Source organism: Notechis scutatus, chromosome 2, assembly GCF_049901735.1.
Source record: "Notechis scutatus isolate UNSWTSFEM ecotype Mainland chromosome 2, rNotScu1.2, whole genome shotgun sequence".
Lineage (NCBI taxonomy): Eukaryota > Metazoa > Chordata > Lepidosauria > Squamata > Elapidae > Notechis > Notechis scutatus.
This window is the reverse complement of record NC_142010.1, coordinates 77,070,405-77,088,533: the sequence shown is the minus strand read 5'-3', so window position 1 is coordinate 77,088,533 and position 18,129 is coordinate 77,070,405. Positions and strand designations below refer to the sequence as shown.

At 39.5% G+C, this 18,129-nt stretch overlaps 1 protein-coding gene across 3 annotated transcripts; it reads right to left on the bottom strand.

Annotated features, from left to right (window-relative positions):
- Positions 1–233: 233 nt before the first annotated feature.
- On the bottom strand, positions 234–17,691 carry LOC113424555 (zinc-binding protein A33-like). 3 transcript variants are annotated; one of them, XM_026686317.2, is made up of 7 exons: positions 17,313–17,691; positions 16,221–16,495; positions 14,135–14,230; positions 7,286–7,519; positions 4,111–4,130; positions 2,263–2,375; positions 234–2,164 (listed from the first exon to the last, which is right to left on the bottom strand). In XM_026686317.2, the coding sequence occupies exons 2-7, from the start codon at positions 16,491–16,493 to the stop codon at positions 1,617–1,619; spliced, it is 1,284 nt and encodes a 427-aa protein (XP_026542102.2). In that variant the 5' UTR covers positions 16,494–16,495; positions 17,313–17,691; the 3' UTR covers positions 234–1,616. The 3 variants fall into 3 exon arrangements, with proteins under 3 accessions (XP_026542102.2, XP_087811311.1, XP_087811312.1); XM_087955185.1 differs by having other exon boundaries at positions 16,940–17,340; XM_087955186.1 differs by having other exon boundaries at positions 17,182–17,340.
- Between the last annotated feature and the right edge of the window lie 438 nt (positions 17,692–18,129).

Below are 18,129 nucleotides of genomic sequence, written 5' to 3'. Positions count from 1 at the left end.
AAAAAGTAAGCTCATTTGCAAGCAACTATGGATTCCATGCTAAGAATGACAGGTATGAATCAAATAGGAGGAGGAAGATTATGTATGTTGCTGCTTTGAGTTATTTATAAAAAATAGTCATGGTGGGATATAAATAAATAAATAGTTCAGCTCCTGTTAAAATGTTCTTTTAGCAGACACCACCCTCTGCTGGCAACTCCAGGAACTACACAAAAACAGGGAGAGAAAAAAAACTACTCTTCTCATGAATATTCTTTAATGTCAATCTAGACAAAAAGCTACTGCACCAAGTGATACAAATATACAGAATGAGGTGAAAAATTCCAGAACAATTGGCAGAAATACACATTTATTTTAATATTGCATAGCAAAAGGTTCATCTGATTTTATCATAAGGAAAATATGTAATTGTACATACTACTCTGTACTACCGGTAATAGTACAGGTGCCAGGAGTAGCTTCTTATACATCCCTGGCAAACACTAAGCTATTGGTGAAGCTTTATCACATAGCCTCAAAATTCCTCCTTTCAACAGTGCAGAGCCTCATCTCCCATTTCCAATGCAACTACCCTGTCCTCCAATTTGCCGTGGTTATTACCAAAATCACTGTGCTGCTATTCTGAATCATATGTTGAAGTACAAGCTAACATACTGCTCCCAGTTCAGTTCCCTCATAAAATGGTCTTGCTTTCATGCCCATAAAACACACATTTACAAAATGCTCCTTTAAAGTGATTTAAAAGGGGCTATTCTACCATAATATTTTGAAATAACATAAACACACCTCGTTTTTTTATTTGAAAACTATGCAGCAAAATTGGGAAAATCTTCCTCTGCACTACAAAGCTGTCCTTCAGTCTGGAATTTGTGAATCTGGCTGGTTCCTTTAAAGATACAATCTAATTCTTCAGCATCTTAGCCCTGCATCATAAAAAAGGCTGCTTTCAATCTCTTTGACTAACTGAATCTCCTCAGAACCCAGGAGAAGATGTGATACTCTCATGCCTGCTTATGTCCGTTGTGTAACTTGTAGGTTAATATTAAGAAGTTTAGAAACCATTTCTTCCTCATGCTCTCTTTAGACTTAAGTTTCCTTTTGAGATCCATTTTTTTTGTTCTTAACTCAGAATACAAATGAAAACAAAGAGCATTTTTGGATATTGAATCTCACTGATAAGGAATTTTTTCCTTCAGGTGGATGAAAAACTAACCAGGTTAAGTACAAGCCCATACATGTGTACAAACTATGTTTACACTTGGAAAAAGTGATAATAGGAAGTAAGAACTTGTATCGTTTCTTCTGATATATTAGAATTATAGTCAAGATCTTTTGCTTGAGTGTTTGCCAGACTGAACCTTAAATGAGTAGTAACAATCTTGTTAGATTAAACCCACCTTAAGAAAAGACAGTAAGGGATCACTTAAAATAAAAATGGTCAACAACCCTTCATTTTTTTGTTACAGTTGGCTGGATCTATATCACAAATATAAGTAGTTTGAAATCTCAATGAACATTTACCAGTGTCAGTTATGAGGACAGAGAAACAGTATTGTAACAGCGCTAAGGCAGAAAGAAACGGAAGTACCCACCATGTCCTGTGAAATGGGAAGGTTTCAGAGCCTGAGAGGATGGCAGATCCTCATGGGCTCTGCGTTCTTCTCGCCATGACTGAAACCGGTACTGAAAAAAGGATAGAATTTGCTAGCCCGCAACTGGTGGAAAGTAAAGAGGAATGACATGTCCTCAGCGTTATAAAAAGTCAGCTTTTTGGCCTTGCAGTCCAACAATACCCCCACTTTCCTCAGCAAGCACCGGGGCTCCAAACGTACCCAGGGAGTTGCCGCGGCCCAATACTCGGAGTTGTTCCACAGTCTTATTGTCCAATAGCCATTTTCTGGGCACAGACGGACTTTTGCTGCCCGGTCCACATTGTCTGAAGCCACTCCCAATTCCCACTTGGTCTTGTTGCCCACCCAGACTTCCCAGTAATGCTGCCCGCTTTTGAAGGACGCCCTGGCCAACACGTTCACGCTCTGCAGGAAACGCCTGGGGCTTCTGGGTACCGCCTGAGGTGACTCCCTCTCTGTCACTGAAGTCAGATCTTTGGAGAGGATGAGGTTGGGGTGGGCCGTTTCTGGATCCAGGGTCAGAACAGCAGGAGCTATGAGAACAACGCATGGAATTAAGTGAGGCCTTTGCTATATGGGAGCTCTTCTGTCTCTCTTTATCCCAAGCCTACTTCAAACAGGGAAAACACACCTGGGATGATGGATTTCAGCATCTTTCGCCAAATTATGTACTGCAAGGGCCCGTCACGCAGCTCCTCGTAGTGTTTTTGAACCAAAGTCAACGTTTCTAGTTGCACTGCTGGTCTGAAACAGGAAGAAACTTAGCTAAACGAGAGTATACACATCACAACATTCGTCCATTATCAAAGTAAATGGTCTCCAGCCTCGAAGCTTTCCAGTCAATTTACCTGGATGCTACGCCGTACTTTTATTGACCAAGAAGTGCTCAACACTTTTATGGAGCAAATTACTGTGCTCCCAATTTTATGGCAGTAAAACTGATATAAAGTGGCTCAGACATATCTCTTTGCTGAGTCCACATAACAGATGGGAGTAAGCTGAAATTACTGGGTGGGTGGGTGGGAAGCAGGATGTAGAGGTGTTTTTAATTAAACCTACCAACCCACCACTTCTTCTCCAAGATCCATGCAACCCTTTATTGCTAAGGAAAGAGACCAATACAGGTAGTCCTCAACTTACAATAGTTTGTTTAGTGACTATTTGAACTTACAACGGCACTGAACGAAGTGACTTATGACCATTTATTCAACTTACGATCATCATTGCAGGCATCCCCACGGTCACGTGATCAAAATTCAGATACTTGGCAACTGACTCACATTTATGAGGGATGCAGTTTCCTGGGGTAATGGGATCGCCTTTCACGACCTTCTGACAAGGAAAGTCAATGGAGAAGCCAGATTCACTTAACAACAGTGATACTAACTGCAGTGATTTCGCTTTACAACTGTGTCAAGAAAGATCATAAAATGGGACAAAATCCACTTAACAATTATCTCACTTAACAACATAAATTTTGGGCTCAATTGTGGTTGTAAGTAGAGGACTACCTATACTAACTAGGGAACCATGCAAATCATTGATGCCCATGATCGCAGACATTTGAAGAATGAAGCATCCTTGGAAACTGCCAAATTCCTACAATGTCCGTTCAGCTTAAACAGAGGGGAAATTTCTGACCTGGGCATTCTGCTTCCTTTTCTCAGCCTAAGGGGTTTATCAGCCTACAGCCTGGAGGGCCAGGAGAAAGTCCTAAACATCATGCAAGAAACTACTTTGCAGACAAACAGAAACGTGCACAGTAGCAGTGTACAAATGGACCTAATAAAAATATATACCAAATGCTATTAACAAATTAATTTTAAACTCGTTTCCACAGAAACCTCCAGCCCTTTCCTTACATATAAAAATGTCCCCCGGTATGGTGAAGGAGAAAGAGGATTGCACATGCAATGTTCTCGTTACAATTAACATGAAGAAAATGGATGCTACATCTCCAATGTAATCATTACAGCAAGTTGGCAGTATCACAATAAAGCAGAACCATAAGATACATATCGGGATCCAACAGGGCCTTGATAAGTGAGAGATTTGTGTTTCTGTTTCCTGCCCACCTGGGTGAAGCTAGAAAGCTCTCCAGGATTGGCAAAGCAAAAGCCAAAACAGATTAACTGAGCTCATATTGGATCTGATATCCTGCAAATCTGGCAGGCTAAGTCTTCCGTCCATTTAGATTGCTAATCAGTTCTGAGGAACTACAAGTGGAGCTCATTCAAGTAGCTCAACCATTTCCTCCTAGCACATCTGTGCCACACTGTTCAGCATTCAGAGGATACAGATCTACCCGTACATCCTTGATCTGTTCACTGACTTCCTCCAAATTTTCAGTGTGTTGAATACTAAGGTGATGATACCCCAATCTCCACCCTGATGAAATTATCCCCTTATCCCACAGCAGGTGAGAGAAGAAGAAATTGCAAAGGATTTTTTTTTTTTTGTTTCTTTTCCGGACACATACCTGACAGGCAGAGTTTCCACCTGCAAAAAGAAGTAGAGCAAATTAAGAAACATCTCACTCAATTTGTGTGGACTAGCACCAGTAGATTCTACAGTATATTCTTCTATTCTAAAGTTGGAGAGAAGGACAATTATAATTAAGTGAACATTAAACACAATTCCAAAGGGAAGCTAAATGCTAAAGGAATATATTCTGGAGACAATAAATAAACATTTCATGATATGAATGAGGAGATGAGGTAGTTAAGCTTTCAGTCTCTCAATTTTCAAGACACAATGTTTGGTGCCTTTCTGGGCTTTTGCTTGTGAAGGAAATCTAGTATGTCACCAGCAAAGCAGAAGAGCTTTATCCCTAGCTGTACATTATAATTTTAAATTACACCGGCAAACCAATTTGAAATACAAAGTTGAGAAATAATAGTTTATTGTACTTTAGATGATTTAGACAGAGAAAATGTCAATGAAGATTCTCAGTCATCCAAGTAGAGTTGTCTGGAAGTTGAATCATGGCAACTGGACTTTCCTTTTTTTATTTGAAATGCTTCACTGTTTATCCATGTAGCTTATTCAGAAGCCTAGTTGCCATGATGAAATAATGGAATGCTTTGTATGAATAAAGCACTGAAAGTTAACTGGTCATTGTGCTAAAAGTATTATTTGATGGAAGTAAATCATACAGGGAAGGAAACAGAGCACTAAGCAAATTGTTCAACCTTAAGCAGGCTGTAAGACAAGAATATAAGTCCTCTGCTCGTTTAAAGTGATCACAATTTCCCTATCACAAGATAAGGAATGCTTATGGTAACATTACAGGTGTTTTGGATATAGCCATGAACAGATGCGCTCCTTTGTATGCAGACAATGCTATTTTTGCTGACTGAGAAATCAAGAGATTTGTAGTGAATATTAGATTATATTACAGTGTAAAAGAGTATGGACCTGTAAATTAATGCATCAAAGACTAAAGCACTTCTATTGAACAGAGAGGAAAAAAGAGAGTGGCTGCAAATTTTGTGCAAATGGAGAAGAAATAAACCACTTTAAAGCAAGTAGCTTTGTTACTTGGTAACAAATTACTTGGTAGAACAGTTAACATATAGGGAACTGCATGGATGAATTTTAGAATGCGCAAAATGTAATTTTTTTAATTGTTTCTTTTTTTCATTTATATACCTTATTAGTTTTTACTCCTTTTCTGCCTTTGCATGTTGCTTAGTCTGAAAGGGAATAGCACACCTTGACTTACAACAGTGATCATTCAAAGTTACAACGGCGCTGAAAAAAGTGATGACCGTTTTTCGCACTCATGACCATTGCAACATCCACATGGTCAAGTGATCAAAAGTCAGATGCTTGGCAACTGACTCATATTTATGACAGTGTCCTGGGGTCACTTGACCCCTTTTGCAACCTTCTGACAAGCAAAGTCAAGAAAGACCGTAAAATGGGGACAAACAAATGTCTCACTTAGCAACAAGAAATTTTGGGCTCAGTTGTGGTCATACGTTGAAGACTACCTGTGCTAGGTAGGTAAAGAATGTTTATTTTATTTATTTCAATTATAATCCATCTTTTGGCTGCCAGCAAAGCAGATTAATTTTACACTTAATTTTATAAATGTAAACATTTAGTAGAACAAGAAGTTTCATGAAGGGAAAAAGTGTCATGTTTTCTAATGCATTTTGTAAAGGGGTTTGTGATTAAAGCACATTTGTGTTCCTCACATTTAGAGGAACGCATGTAATAAGCTATTTGTTAAAGCTAAATAGGTCTTGTTTCTGAGAGCCTGAATTGAAGACTTTCTGGGAACTTTCCTAGATCCAGCTTGTCCACTAGGGGAAAAAAAGGATAAATATAGTTTTTTCAGTAACCATTAACTGACGCCTTTCTTCCCGTTTTCCACTGAACTTTTTTTTAGTGATTATTCAAGGAAGTGCTAGAAAGTCGTAAACTGGAATCCAAAAGGTGCTTTTTCAAGAAGCAACTGGACTTTGTTTTTTCTTTGAAGATGTTTCACTTCTCATCCAAGAAGCTTCTTCAGCTCTGACTGGATGGTGGGGAATGGAAGGATTTATACTCCTTGCAGACAGCTGGTCATTTGCATTCTTTTTAGAGAGTCATTGAGGCCACTTGGAGGTTCACCTGATTACTAGTGCAAATGGGTATGGAACCTTCTTGGAACTACTGAAAGGACTGTGTTCCTGTGGTCTGCAGGGACCATTTGCAGGGACCATTTGTGCTTCAGTTTGAGATGCAGACTACATAGACTCATTCCCAACAGCCTCCACCTCTGTTCCACTATGAAAGGACACAGGGCAGAAAATATCCCGCAGAAAGCACAGCTCCAAAACACACTCCTTCCAGCAGTTTCAAGAAGTTTAGGGCCTATGCTCTGGCTTTTTACCTCTAATATCAATTGTGATGTTTCCTTGAGCAGCTTTGCTGTATAGGACCCAGAGCCAATATGGCCGCTCTGGACACTCCAAGGCTCAAGGGCTTTGCAGTAATTTCTCAAGGCAGACAATTTCCCATGCAATTTGTATCAGAGGGAGAGTCAGCCATTCGTTTAACAATCCTGCCGCTGCAGTCACAGCAACTTACAGCAACTGTGATGTAAAAAGATCGCATTAAACCACGGGTTATCATTCAGGAATGATACAGGAAAGGGAAATGAAAAGAGCAAATGCTCTTCTCTACTGGGGAGCAGGAGGAGGAAGAGAATGTCAGGTGACATTTACCTTGCCATGTTTGTCAAGTCTGCAAGAAACGGGACAGGGAGGGAGGGAGGGAAGGAGAGAGGGAGACATTCTCATTGCTCGCCCTGGTGAAATGGAGAAAGGATGGGAAGACAGGTAGAGATATAACACTACAGACGCCATTAGAAAGCCAAATAGAAATTCACCTTCTCTTGCAGCATGATGCAAAAGGTCAAGTCTAGTTACGGACAAGACAGTAAAACATGCAATGAATAAAGGCAAACATTTTCAGATTGTAAATTAATACGTGGGGACTTCTTCCCGTCCACATCTCTCACCCAGGAGATAATCCATTCCTCTGAACTGGTCTTCCCTGAACCTCAGTGTGTTGCATAAACAAGACTGAGGAAGGGTAGATTTGATCTGAACTCCAAGTCCTAAGTTCAACCCCCATCTCAAGGGAAGTGTAGGAAGCTTCACCTGCAGCCCTGATGAGATCTCAGAGTTTTCAAGCCTACGCTGTATCTGCTCCATGCTCTTCTTCAACTCAGAGATCTCTTCTATTAATTGTACAGAAGCGTTTTCCAGTCTCAGCATATACTGCTCCTCTTCTCTAGCCAGTTCTGTCAGCATCCTTCCTTCCTCCTTTTGTAGGATCCGATGAAGATGTTGAAATGCTGCTTGGATCTCTGAGTTCAGTTTCCCAGATGTTTTCTGGACAGAGAAAAAGACCACAAGAAATAGAAACAAGGTGCATGTTTGATATATTCAACCGTTATCTATGTTTCAAAAGATATTACCTCCACAGAAGCTTTGTGAGCAATGTATCCTCGCTTTGTTAAGAAGAGCAAAGCACGCCTTTATTTTTAAAGCATTCAGCTATCTTCCTAGGGATCTGCACAGCCACAGGGTGGCAATTGTATCTATGCTACTATTTAATCTAGAATTGTCCTGTCTCACTTTGACAGAGAATCCAGATGTTGCAGTTAATTCATCGCACCACAATTTTCCCAAGCTGTTCTTTGGTCTTCTTTCGAACAGACTTGAAGATTTTTCTCATTTAAAGGCAATTATGGTGCTATTCTTTTAGCATGGTCTGGCAGAACACTACTGAGTCTTTTCAGAGCTACTGCAACTTTAATTTGAAGTCTCTTTTTTGTGACTTATTTCTCTAATTGTTTCCTGTTCAGTGTAACTGCAAGATTACTTTGTTCCTTGATTAGTCTTTATGTGAACAGTTCCTTTCCCACATGGAATAGTTATAATGACTTGACTCCCCTTGTTCATTTTCTCCTTTAACTTTTATTGAAAAATATTCCTGTATTCTCACATTAAAACAGTCCTCTCACAACAGGATATGATGCAAATGCATAATTAGCACTTATGCAGCAATTAATTAGTAATACTATGTTAACAGCAAACAAGAGATAGAAGCTGAATGTATGGGTTTTTCAAAACACCTGGAGGATACCTGATTGAAGTCCTGCTAAATGCTTGCAAAAGATTTGCCTTTCACTTTCATTTGGGTTTTTTTAAATGTTTAAAAATTCAGATGTATTAAAAGTGCATGCACTTTCCTACAAACATGGCAGTCCAATACAGTGAAGAAAGAAATCTTGCCTAATTACAGTATCATTGACTTTCTCTCTCCCCTGCCATTCAATTCCATTGTATGCAAAATTATAAAAGCAAATTACATACTGCTTATATTCAGGGGCACCAAAATAAGCCCCGAGGTTCATCTGTCTTGTATTATTTGATTTCTTTCTTTCTTTCTAACACCCCTCTAGTGTACATTGAACGTGAGGCTTTCTGTAGTGAGTCTCAATGGGCTCAAAATGATTAGAATTAATTTTAAATTCAAATTACTCCTTTTGAAGTGAACATTATTTGCTACTTACTGTCATTTCAAACTAGCAACACTTATTAGACTACCAAAGCCTTTCAGAAATTGTCATTATATATTATATATATAATGAATGAAGAGCTAACAGAATGATTACAGAAGCAGCTTTCATGAACTTAAATCTAATGCTTCTGAGACCTGCCTGCTTCCAACCTTTACCCGGGATAAATTTTGTTGAAGGTGGGTTAGATGTACTGCTTTCTCTGATGAACTGGGAGACTGTTATTACTTATCATGTTCCTTCACCTTGATGACATCTTAAGGGTAAATCACAGGCTTTAATTTTTAAAAAGCCCATTAATGATGACTGTGGCTGTTCAGAAAAAGCTGCACAATATTTAATATCATTTCTGACAAGACATCAAGAGGAAAACTAAGATGATTTAGCAAATATCTCTCCCACATCCAGAAGTATGCATGTTTGTATTCCTTGATTGTTAAAAAAATCTTAATCAAATGTTGGAGTCAAATTTCAATCCAGAAAGGGCATTTTCAGATGATGTACAATTTAATATTCTAATACATAATATATCAGAATGATATACGGTAGAAAGCCATTTCACCTTCCCGCCCGCGAACACGCCCGGAGTGTTTCCAAGGGCGCCCGCGCCGAGGCGGCGCCCACCCGAACCGGCCGCGGCCAAAGGTGGACCCGTTCTAATCATAATATATAGAATATAAATGAGAATGTCGTTTTTCATTTTTTTTAAATTGTCAGTGATTGCTGTATTATCAAGACAGCCACTCATTAAGACTTTGAACTGGGAAGATCCAAGTTCAAGTTTCATTTAGTCACAGAATTCACAATTCCTAGCCAGTCATCACTCACAGGGTAGTGTTACAGATAAAATGGATACCCTACATATCTTGCTAGAGAATAAACCACAGGATAGATATTGTAATAAACACAAAGCAAGCCAACCAATATTTAACATTCTGCCTAATTAAACAAGAATAGCCTCCCACCATGACAACTTAAGTTTCTTGAGGGTTGGGCATAAACAATTTGAGAAAGTTCATACAAATCAAAGGTTCATGCAAACCAAGGCAGTTCTTCTCCACCAACCTCAAGTTTAGGAGTTTTTGTTGGCGAAAACATCCAGCATTTTTAACTGGACTTAAAACACAATGAATGGCAATGCTGTTGAAAAGGTAATGTGATCAGCAAACCACATTTCAGAAGGAATAACTCCTTAACCACAAATTCCAAGTGTTCTAAATTTTAGTGGTTTCAAAGAGAAATACTCACAAGATGGAGAAAGTGGACAAATATGTCTTCTCTGGTAAAGGGCATATTAACAGAGTGTAGACAATAACATCCTGACCACAGTGGCCTCAGAACCGTCCGGGATGAATACTAAAGCATGTCAAGCTATAAACCTGATTCTTCAAAAAGGGTCATGATCTACTCCTATTGCACATTAGGTTTAATCCATATTGTCGTGAGCCTAATTTTGTTAATTTATATCTGATGTATCACTGCATTTAGACACCAATAAAGGACATGAATAATCTCCTTGAGTCCAGTTAACCAAGAAGGGATGAGCTGGAGATCACCAATCATGGTAAAAGCATAGGGAACATAACAGATCCCTGACAAGACCTGACATAAAGCAGCAGCTTCCTCCCTAGTCATCAATAAAGTCCAACTCCATGGACTGGCTGCATCTCCTCTCATTCTCATGACCACAACTACATGCTGAAGAATTCCTAGTAAGGGACTGTCCTGCGTAAGTAATTATGTGCTTTTTTTTCTTTACGGACATGCTATCCGTGGAGACAATTACTTAATTATTAAGTGTTCCTTGATCCTCATTTTGCATTCATCCATCCTGCAATATAAGGAAACCAGAACATTTACATATATAAGAGAAAATAATAAACCATCTTTCTGAGTTAGTATAATTTGTTTTCTTGGAAAACCCAGGTTTTTCAGCCTGGAATTCTAAACATGGCTTAAGAGTGAACTGTTACATGATGTCTACCTGGGTGCTGAAAAGTCACAGAACACAACATACTCTGCAAAAAGGATAAAGGCTTGAATAATAGAGTACATGTAGTCCTCGACTTAAGCAGTTCATTTAGTGATTGTTCGAAGTTACAACGGCACTGAAAAAAGTGACACTACTATTTTTCACACAGCATCCCCACAGTCACGTGATTTATATTCAGATGCTTGACAACTGGTTCATATTTATGACCGTTGTAGTGTCCCAGAGTCATGTGATCATCTTTTGCGAACGTCTGGCAAGCAAAGCCAATGGGGAAGCCAGATTCACGTGACAACTGTGTTACTAATTTAACAACTGCAATGATTCACTTAAAAATGTGGCAAGGAAAGTGGTAAAATGGGGCAAAAGTCACTTAACAAATTCCTAACTTAGTAACATAAATTCTGGGCTTAATAATGGTTGTTAAGTTGAGGACCACCTGAATACCAGCTTGTTTCAGGAGAGAATGCTATCTATGAAAGGCTGCAACAGCATTAAATATGACGACTATAACAACACAGTAGTTCTTAGATGTTTTCAGGCCTGAAATAACTCTCTGCCCAAATTTCCCATAACTTCTGATCAAGAGGCAAGGCTCTAGTGCAGTGGTTCCCAACCTTTTTTTCGCCCTGCACCCCTAAAGAAATTTCACTTGAACCTTGCACCCCCTGAAATTTATATTTTGCTCAGTTAAGTTAATCCATTGCAAAAGAAAATAAAAATGCCAACATATAGCCAATATCCTATTATTTACCTGGACTTTTCTCGTACCCCCTGGAATATCGTCTCGCACCCCCAGGGGGTGAGAGCACCCCAGGTTGGGAACCCCTGCTCTAGTGATATAAAATTGGCCGCCTCTGAGTGATCCCTCTTTCCCCCGCTCCTTTTATTCATGGAACTCCATCAAGGTCTTGGGAACCCTGCTGTTCAGAACAATTTGAGAAACCTTGATCAAACCCACAAAAAGGTTAGATCAGGGTTTCCCAAAATGATTGATATCGACCTCCAAGGATAAATGGGACTATCCAAGGGTTTGATGTTATATTTGTAGAATTAGTAATTAAAGTAGTGCTTATTAATTTATTTTCAAATAATTAATGTTTTTTTGGGGGGGCATCAATGAGCTAAAAGGTTTTAGTTTAGGGTCTGGATTTAGACACTAAAATATGTTCTTTTAAGCCCTGGATAACCACTTCCCAAGATAGTCCCAGTTGCTGAGTGATTTAGCAAATGTTCAGCTTGCCAAGACGACCAACACTGTCAATACTATTTTGGTGACATATTTCACTTCTCTCAAGAGGGCAGAGGCCAGTCTTTTGGAAAAATTAACGGAATGCTCTTTCCTGGAGCTATGTCCTCTGCCAACTGTTAAAAACTAAACAAATCATCATGAAAGAAAAACACCACCAAAAATTCATTTGTGTCCATCACTCTTAAAGTGTTAATTCTGTATACAAATGGGAAAGCATTTATTAAACCCAGTTAAGTTCACTCATTGATGCAATCCCATACAACCTTCTTCAACTCATGGCCCACCAGTCATCCTGCCAATGAATTCAAGAAACCCTCACAAATTTATGTGTCTCTGAATGAACAAATTTTTATTTCTTTCCTATCGTATACAGTGTAACTGAAAATAGCTGCCCACTGTCAGGCCACCACCTATTGTGGCAGGAACTATGTTATGAAACATAGCAGTACCAATGGCAATTACATACCGCTTCATAGTGCTTTAAAACACTGTCTGGGCATTTTACAGAGTCAGCATATTTCCCTCAACAATCTGGGTTCTCATGTTAATGACCTTGGAAGGCTCAGTCAATCTTGAGCCAGTCAGGATCAAACTCCTGGCAGTGAGCAGAGTCAGCCTGCAATACTGCATTCTAACCACTGCACCACCATGGCTCTACCAGTTTTTCTTCATTCACTTGTCCATGCACGCACACACACACACACACACACTCTTTGTGGAGGTTTGAAAAAGTTTGCTCTAGTTTTATCCCAGTATTATTTATAACACCATTATCTCAGTGTTCGTTTTAGAGGCATTTCTTTGGCAAATGCATTTCAGCAATACAATATTATTTTTTTCTTTTAAGATGCCATCATAATCAAATGTCTGTGTTATTTTGCATGCTATAGTTCAAAACTTTGACATGGAAGAGCCTTCTCCTCTGATCTTATTTTTGTTACTGTTATTTAGGAAAGATTTTGTTGGTTTTCTTCAGCGAAATCACCCTGTGGAATATGACTTCTAAGCCTTACAGCACAAAGCAGGAAAAGATTGGCTTATTGGGTTTAAGCCTTTTCCATCTGCGTACTCTCCCCAGTAATTCCCCCCTTGCTCTGTGCAATATCCACAATTAAGAGGTATTAATCTTCTATTCTGCTGAGAGGCCTCAGCAGTCCATTGATTTTCTGGGCAGATGATTAGTTTGTCTTGTGACAGCCCAGAAGTAACTATTCTTTATCGACTGCTTTATATTGTTTTGCCTGTATAGTTTAAGAATAGTGTTAGGAAGAAAAAGTCACACAATGTCAGAAGTCCCAGCTTTGGTCCCATAGATTGGATAAGTCTCACAGACTATAGGTAGTTTTTCTTCTTCCTTTTATGTATTTTCTGCAATTATGATTGTCTGATTATTCGATTTCAGTGCTTTCCAGCATGTGGCCAAAATGCCCCACCTGGACATGCACAGAAGCTAAAAGATATTGGACGAAAATATACACATGGTTGGAAAAGATGATAAAACAACATATAGACTTAAAAGCCTGAGATATTCCTATTGGGGATTTTGCCTATAGCAAAGAAATAACATATTTGATTATACATGTATTAACAGCAGCTAGAATTGTATTTGCTCAAAATTGGAAAAATGAAAAAGTTCCGATGGAGGGGGTGGAGATTAAGAAAATATTGGAATGTTCAGAGATAAGTAGGTTAACGCTAGTAGTTAGAAAGCAAGAAGAAAAGGAGTATTATAGGATTTGGGATCTATTCTATGGATGGTTGGAAAATAGAGCAAGAAATTAAATGACATTGTAATAATGATGTATTATAATAGACAATGTTGAATAGGCTATAATATGAATGTAACCTAGTTAAGAGTTGGGAGTTGTTTTCAAGGATAGTTGAAAAATGAAGCAGAAAATTTAATGACACTGTAATAATGATACACTATGATATATAATGTTGAATAGGTTATAATATGAATGCAAATTTAATAAGAAATGTATACAAATATTATGTGCACAAGATATATGTACCCAGTCGACACACTGTATAACTGAAAGATGGTTTTGTTGTTTTTGTTATAAAAATAAAAAACAAAAACAAAATGCCCCACCTCTCCCAAACCCTAAATGTCCCACCTCTGACATCATCTCTAGCATCTTAGCCATTTGCTTCTGATTCTAAACCAGTAATATTACCACCAAGTAATTGATATTTTCCTCATTCTTTTGCTTCATCTTCAACAGTTTCTCGCGTTTCGTCTGGAAGGTCTTAAGGACCTTTTGGAGCTCCATCTGAAAGAGAAAAAGAAAGAAAGAAAAGAAAGAAAGAATTTATTTATTTATCGGAATAACTTCCAATATTAATTTTGGAATCAGTACAATAAAGATTTGCAGTATCATCAATATTTTTTTCAGCCTCCTTTATCCCATGAAGTTTTCCGTTAGAATTCAAATAGCACCTGCATCTTCCTTGATCTTCCTTAGTGAAAGGATATGAAAATAGTGCCATGATGTTGTTTTCTCCTCTTTATGCATTTCCCCCCCCCCCCAATCCCTAACCTCTCCAAAGGCATCCAAGAGGTGGGAAGGAATGATAAACCATGTACAGTGACACTGTGATGCAAGCCTTGCAATCTTTCTCCTTGCATCCAATGCCAGGACATATGTATGAAAAGGGCGAGATATAAATATTTCCACTTGGTGCTGACAACGGATGCAAACATGTAAGTTCCAGAGTTGGCGTTGGGCCTATGGGCCTCTCTTTACTTGTTTTACCACTGTTCCCTAATCAGTAATTATTATCACCATCTTTTTTATTCATTTGCCAGAGACTTCTCTTTCTTGCTTTCTCCATCCACTCCACCTATGAACTAAAGGACCACACTTAAAAGGATTTCAGTGTTGGTTGTGCTCTCGTGCAGAATTGAACAAAGATTTCCAATACTATTTTCTTTCACTTGTGATCTCTTCTTCCATCTTTTTTCTTATGTAAAAAAAAAAAAAATCAGTTAGAAAAATGGACTACCTTTTCACTGGCAGCCATTTCCTGACTATAAGGAAACATCCTTACAAATCAATATTGGCCAGTCAGTTGGGAATTCAGATCTCTGAAACACAAGGACCTCAGTCCCAATCTTTTCCTCGGGAATTTTTCTCCTAACCTCTGTTTGTCCCAATGGCAGATAAGGATGCTAGACAAATTCTTGTTCTTCAGTATTGCGCTGCAAAGAACAACATTGTGAGATGAGGAGAAATAAAATAAGCAAAGGATTAAAACTTCAAAGAAGTTAAAAGATAGGACTAGAGCAAAATGCAATGGAGAGGGAAAAGATAAATCTTCTCTCACAGCTCACTTCACCTGACAGGGTGATCACTGTGTGGAAAATAGGAGAAATGACTATTAAATACGTTCCCTGCCCTGAGTTATTTATGGAAATAATAAAGGTGGAATTGAAAATATTTTAAAATGGTAAAGATACCATCAGTTGCCAAAGCAAATTGAAAAGAGCTTGGAGAGAATGGAATTAGAACAAAAATATAAAATATCTTGATTCAAAAGCTGAAGAAGCTTCTTGGATGAGAAGCGAAACATCTTCAGAGAAAAATCAGAAAGTCCAGTTGCCCCTGGCAAAAAGCACCTTTGGGTCTTGATCCAAAAGTATTTGCTAGAAGGTATTAGGCATGTTTGCACACCATGGAAAATTAAACTTCTTCAGAAATATACGCTATGTCCTCAGACAATTTTTGATAATCCCCATTTTCATGATTCCATCTGTAATAGATATATCTTTTTTTTATGTGAATAGAACTGGCTTGTCTTCTTCAAGCCAACCAAAATCACACGCCATGCAAACCAAGAACAATCCATGATGAGCTTGTAAAAGAGGAAGAAACCACAGTTCCTGTTTTACTCACTGTAATACAGACAAACCATAGATGGAAACAATCAAGTTCATTAATCATGTCCGTAAAAGGCATATTGGCTTAATTCAGGTTTTTTGGGGGTGCCTTTGAGTCATTGATGATTCACGTGACTGCTTGAATTAGTCCTGAAGTTTTCTTGGCAAGGTTTTTCAGATGTGACTTGCTTTTGCCTGCTTTCTACAGCTGAGAGACAGCACAGTGACGGGCCCAAGGTTTTGTGCTTAAGGCAGGACTAGAATTTATAATCTCTTGGATTATAGCCAGATGCCCAAACTGGATCTCTATTGCAATGTGCCACATGCTAAACATGCTTCTTGCCAAATGGGCAAGGAAAATGGTTCATTGCATGGTTACTTACCTTGTTTTTTCTTCTGTGCTCCTCAGAGGCAGATCTTCGAACTGTCTCCACTATATTAGATACAATGAAATTGGGATGAAAAGATCGGGAAGGAAACGTTTGCCGACACTGGGGGCAAGTGGCAACTCTGGAGCATCCATTCCAATATTTCAGGATACACTCTTTACAAAAATGGTGCATGCATTCCAGCATGACAGGGTTTCTGAAGAGGTCATAGCATATTGAACAAGTTAATTCTTCTTGAATGCTCTGCTCCTGACTCTTGCCAGCCATTTCTGCAAAAGGATAAAAGAGGGCCTAAGTTTCCATTATACGGAAACAAGAGTTTTACAAGTGGAACGTACTGAGAAATGCATTAGTTTAAATACTTCCCCTAAACACATAAATAACCACTGAGCAGGACTGCATATCCAAACCCCTAAGCTTCCACCTGTAGGCAAATGTGAAACTATCAATAAAAGCATCTCTTCTTATATAGAAATGTAGCAAAAAGAAATGCAACAGGTTTTGATTTTTTTTTTGTAGGTAGCAGGAAAGTCCTTTGAAATTTGATGCCCTTCTGGTGAATTCAATTTTAATCAAAGTACAGGAGAATAAGAAAGAGCTACTAGATTTCAAAACCCTCGGTTTGGCAGGGGTTTTCCTCTCTTCGCTACCGCCTAGGGGCCATTTGGAGTTTTGCAGCCCAGATTTGCTCGCTCCAAACAGAAATCACACACTCGCAAGCTGCCTGCTAAGAAAAGAAAGACGTGGCATCGCGGAGACCCAGTTCACATCTCAACAGCTGCCTGCATAAAAGCAAGCTCCTTAATAATTTTTCCCCAAAACAACCCGACCCCGAGAACAGGGGGGCGGAGCGATTCAGACAACAGCCCGCACCCCCCACCTAAGGATCCCTAAAGAAAAGCAAATGCTTCTCCCAAAAGCCCCATGGAGCTATAAGGGCTGGGCGAAGGAGTACCCGTTGCCGAGCCGAATGTGGTGGGCTTCCCCTTCCCGGCCCTTGTTCACTACGGGCCAAGACAACGACCGGGCTAACACCCCCTCCTCAGCATCCACGCCCTGCGTCATCGCCCATTGTATTTCACTAACCCGCCACGTCGCGCCTTCGCCGAGGGAGACGGCTAAAGTCCCCAACTCCAAACTGCACTCAGCTTTGCTTGAGCGGCGGCCCTTTGCGCCAATCGGGACAGTCCCTGGGCGGCCGATCTCGCTCTCTATTGGTCGGGCCCCTTCGGTGCTGCTGAGGCTGCTTGATGTTGCCGCGACAGCCTTCCGGGCGATCCAGGTTGCCTCCGCTCAGCTCTTTCTTCGGTCCGTGTTATTTGCTGCAGGAGAAAGGCGTGTTGTGAAGTTTTTGCAGTTGACGGGCTCATTAGCAGGGGCTTTCTTCTTCTTCTTCTGCTGGCTGCAAAAAGCCGAAGAAATTTGCATTGAGGACTTAATAATTCTGTGAACTCTTTAATTAGGGAGGAGCAACGGTGGAAGCCTGCGATTGGTCGTTTCCCAAACAAACAACTTTTATCTTTCAAATCTTTGAAAGGCTTGTTCTGTCCCACCTGAAAACCATCACGGATCCACTGTTAGATCCCATGCAGTTTGCATACCGAGCAAATAGATCGAGATGATGTTGTTAACATGGCTCTGCATTACATCCTACAACACCTTGAATCTCCAAATATCTACGTAAGGGTCCTCTTTGTAGACTTCAGTTCAGCATTCAATACCATCATTCCAGACACTCTTCTAATTAAATTAAACCAACTAGCGGTACCTGAACACACTTGTAAGTGGATCATAAGCTTCCAAACAGACAGGAAGCAGCAGGCGAAGCTAGGCAGAATCACATCTGATACCTGTACAATCAGCACAGGGCCCCCCCAAAGCTGTGTGCTATCTCACTTCTCCC

What these genes read in the sequence shown, in the direction of transcription:
- LOC113424555 (XM_087955185.1), bottom strand. Translation starts at nt 16,976, where the DNA reads ATGCCACGTCTTTCTTTTCTTAGCAGGCAGCTTGCGA. An exon ending in AGATCTCATCAGGGCTGCAG is followed by an intron (nt 4,131 to 7,285) that starts GTGAAGCTTCCT and finishes TTCTTTTTGCAG; the next exon opens with GTGGAAACTCTGCCTGTCAG. An exon ending in GCTGAAATCCATCATCCCAG is followed by an intron (nt 2,165 to 2,262) that starts GTGTGTTTTCCC and finishes TTGTTCTCATAG; the next exon opens with CTCCTGCTGTTCTGACCCTG.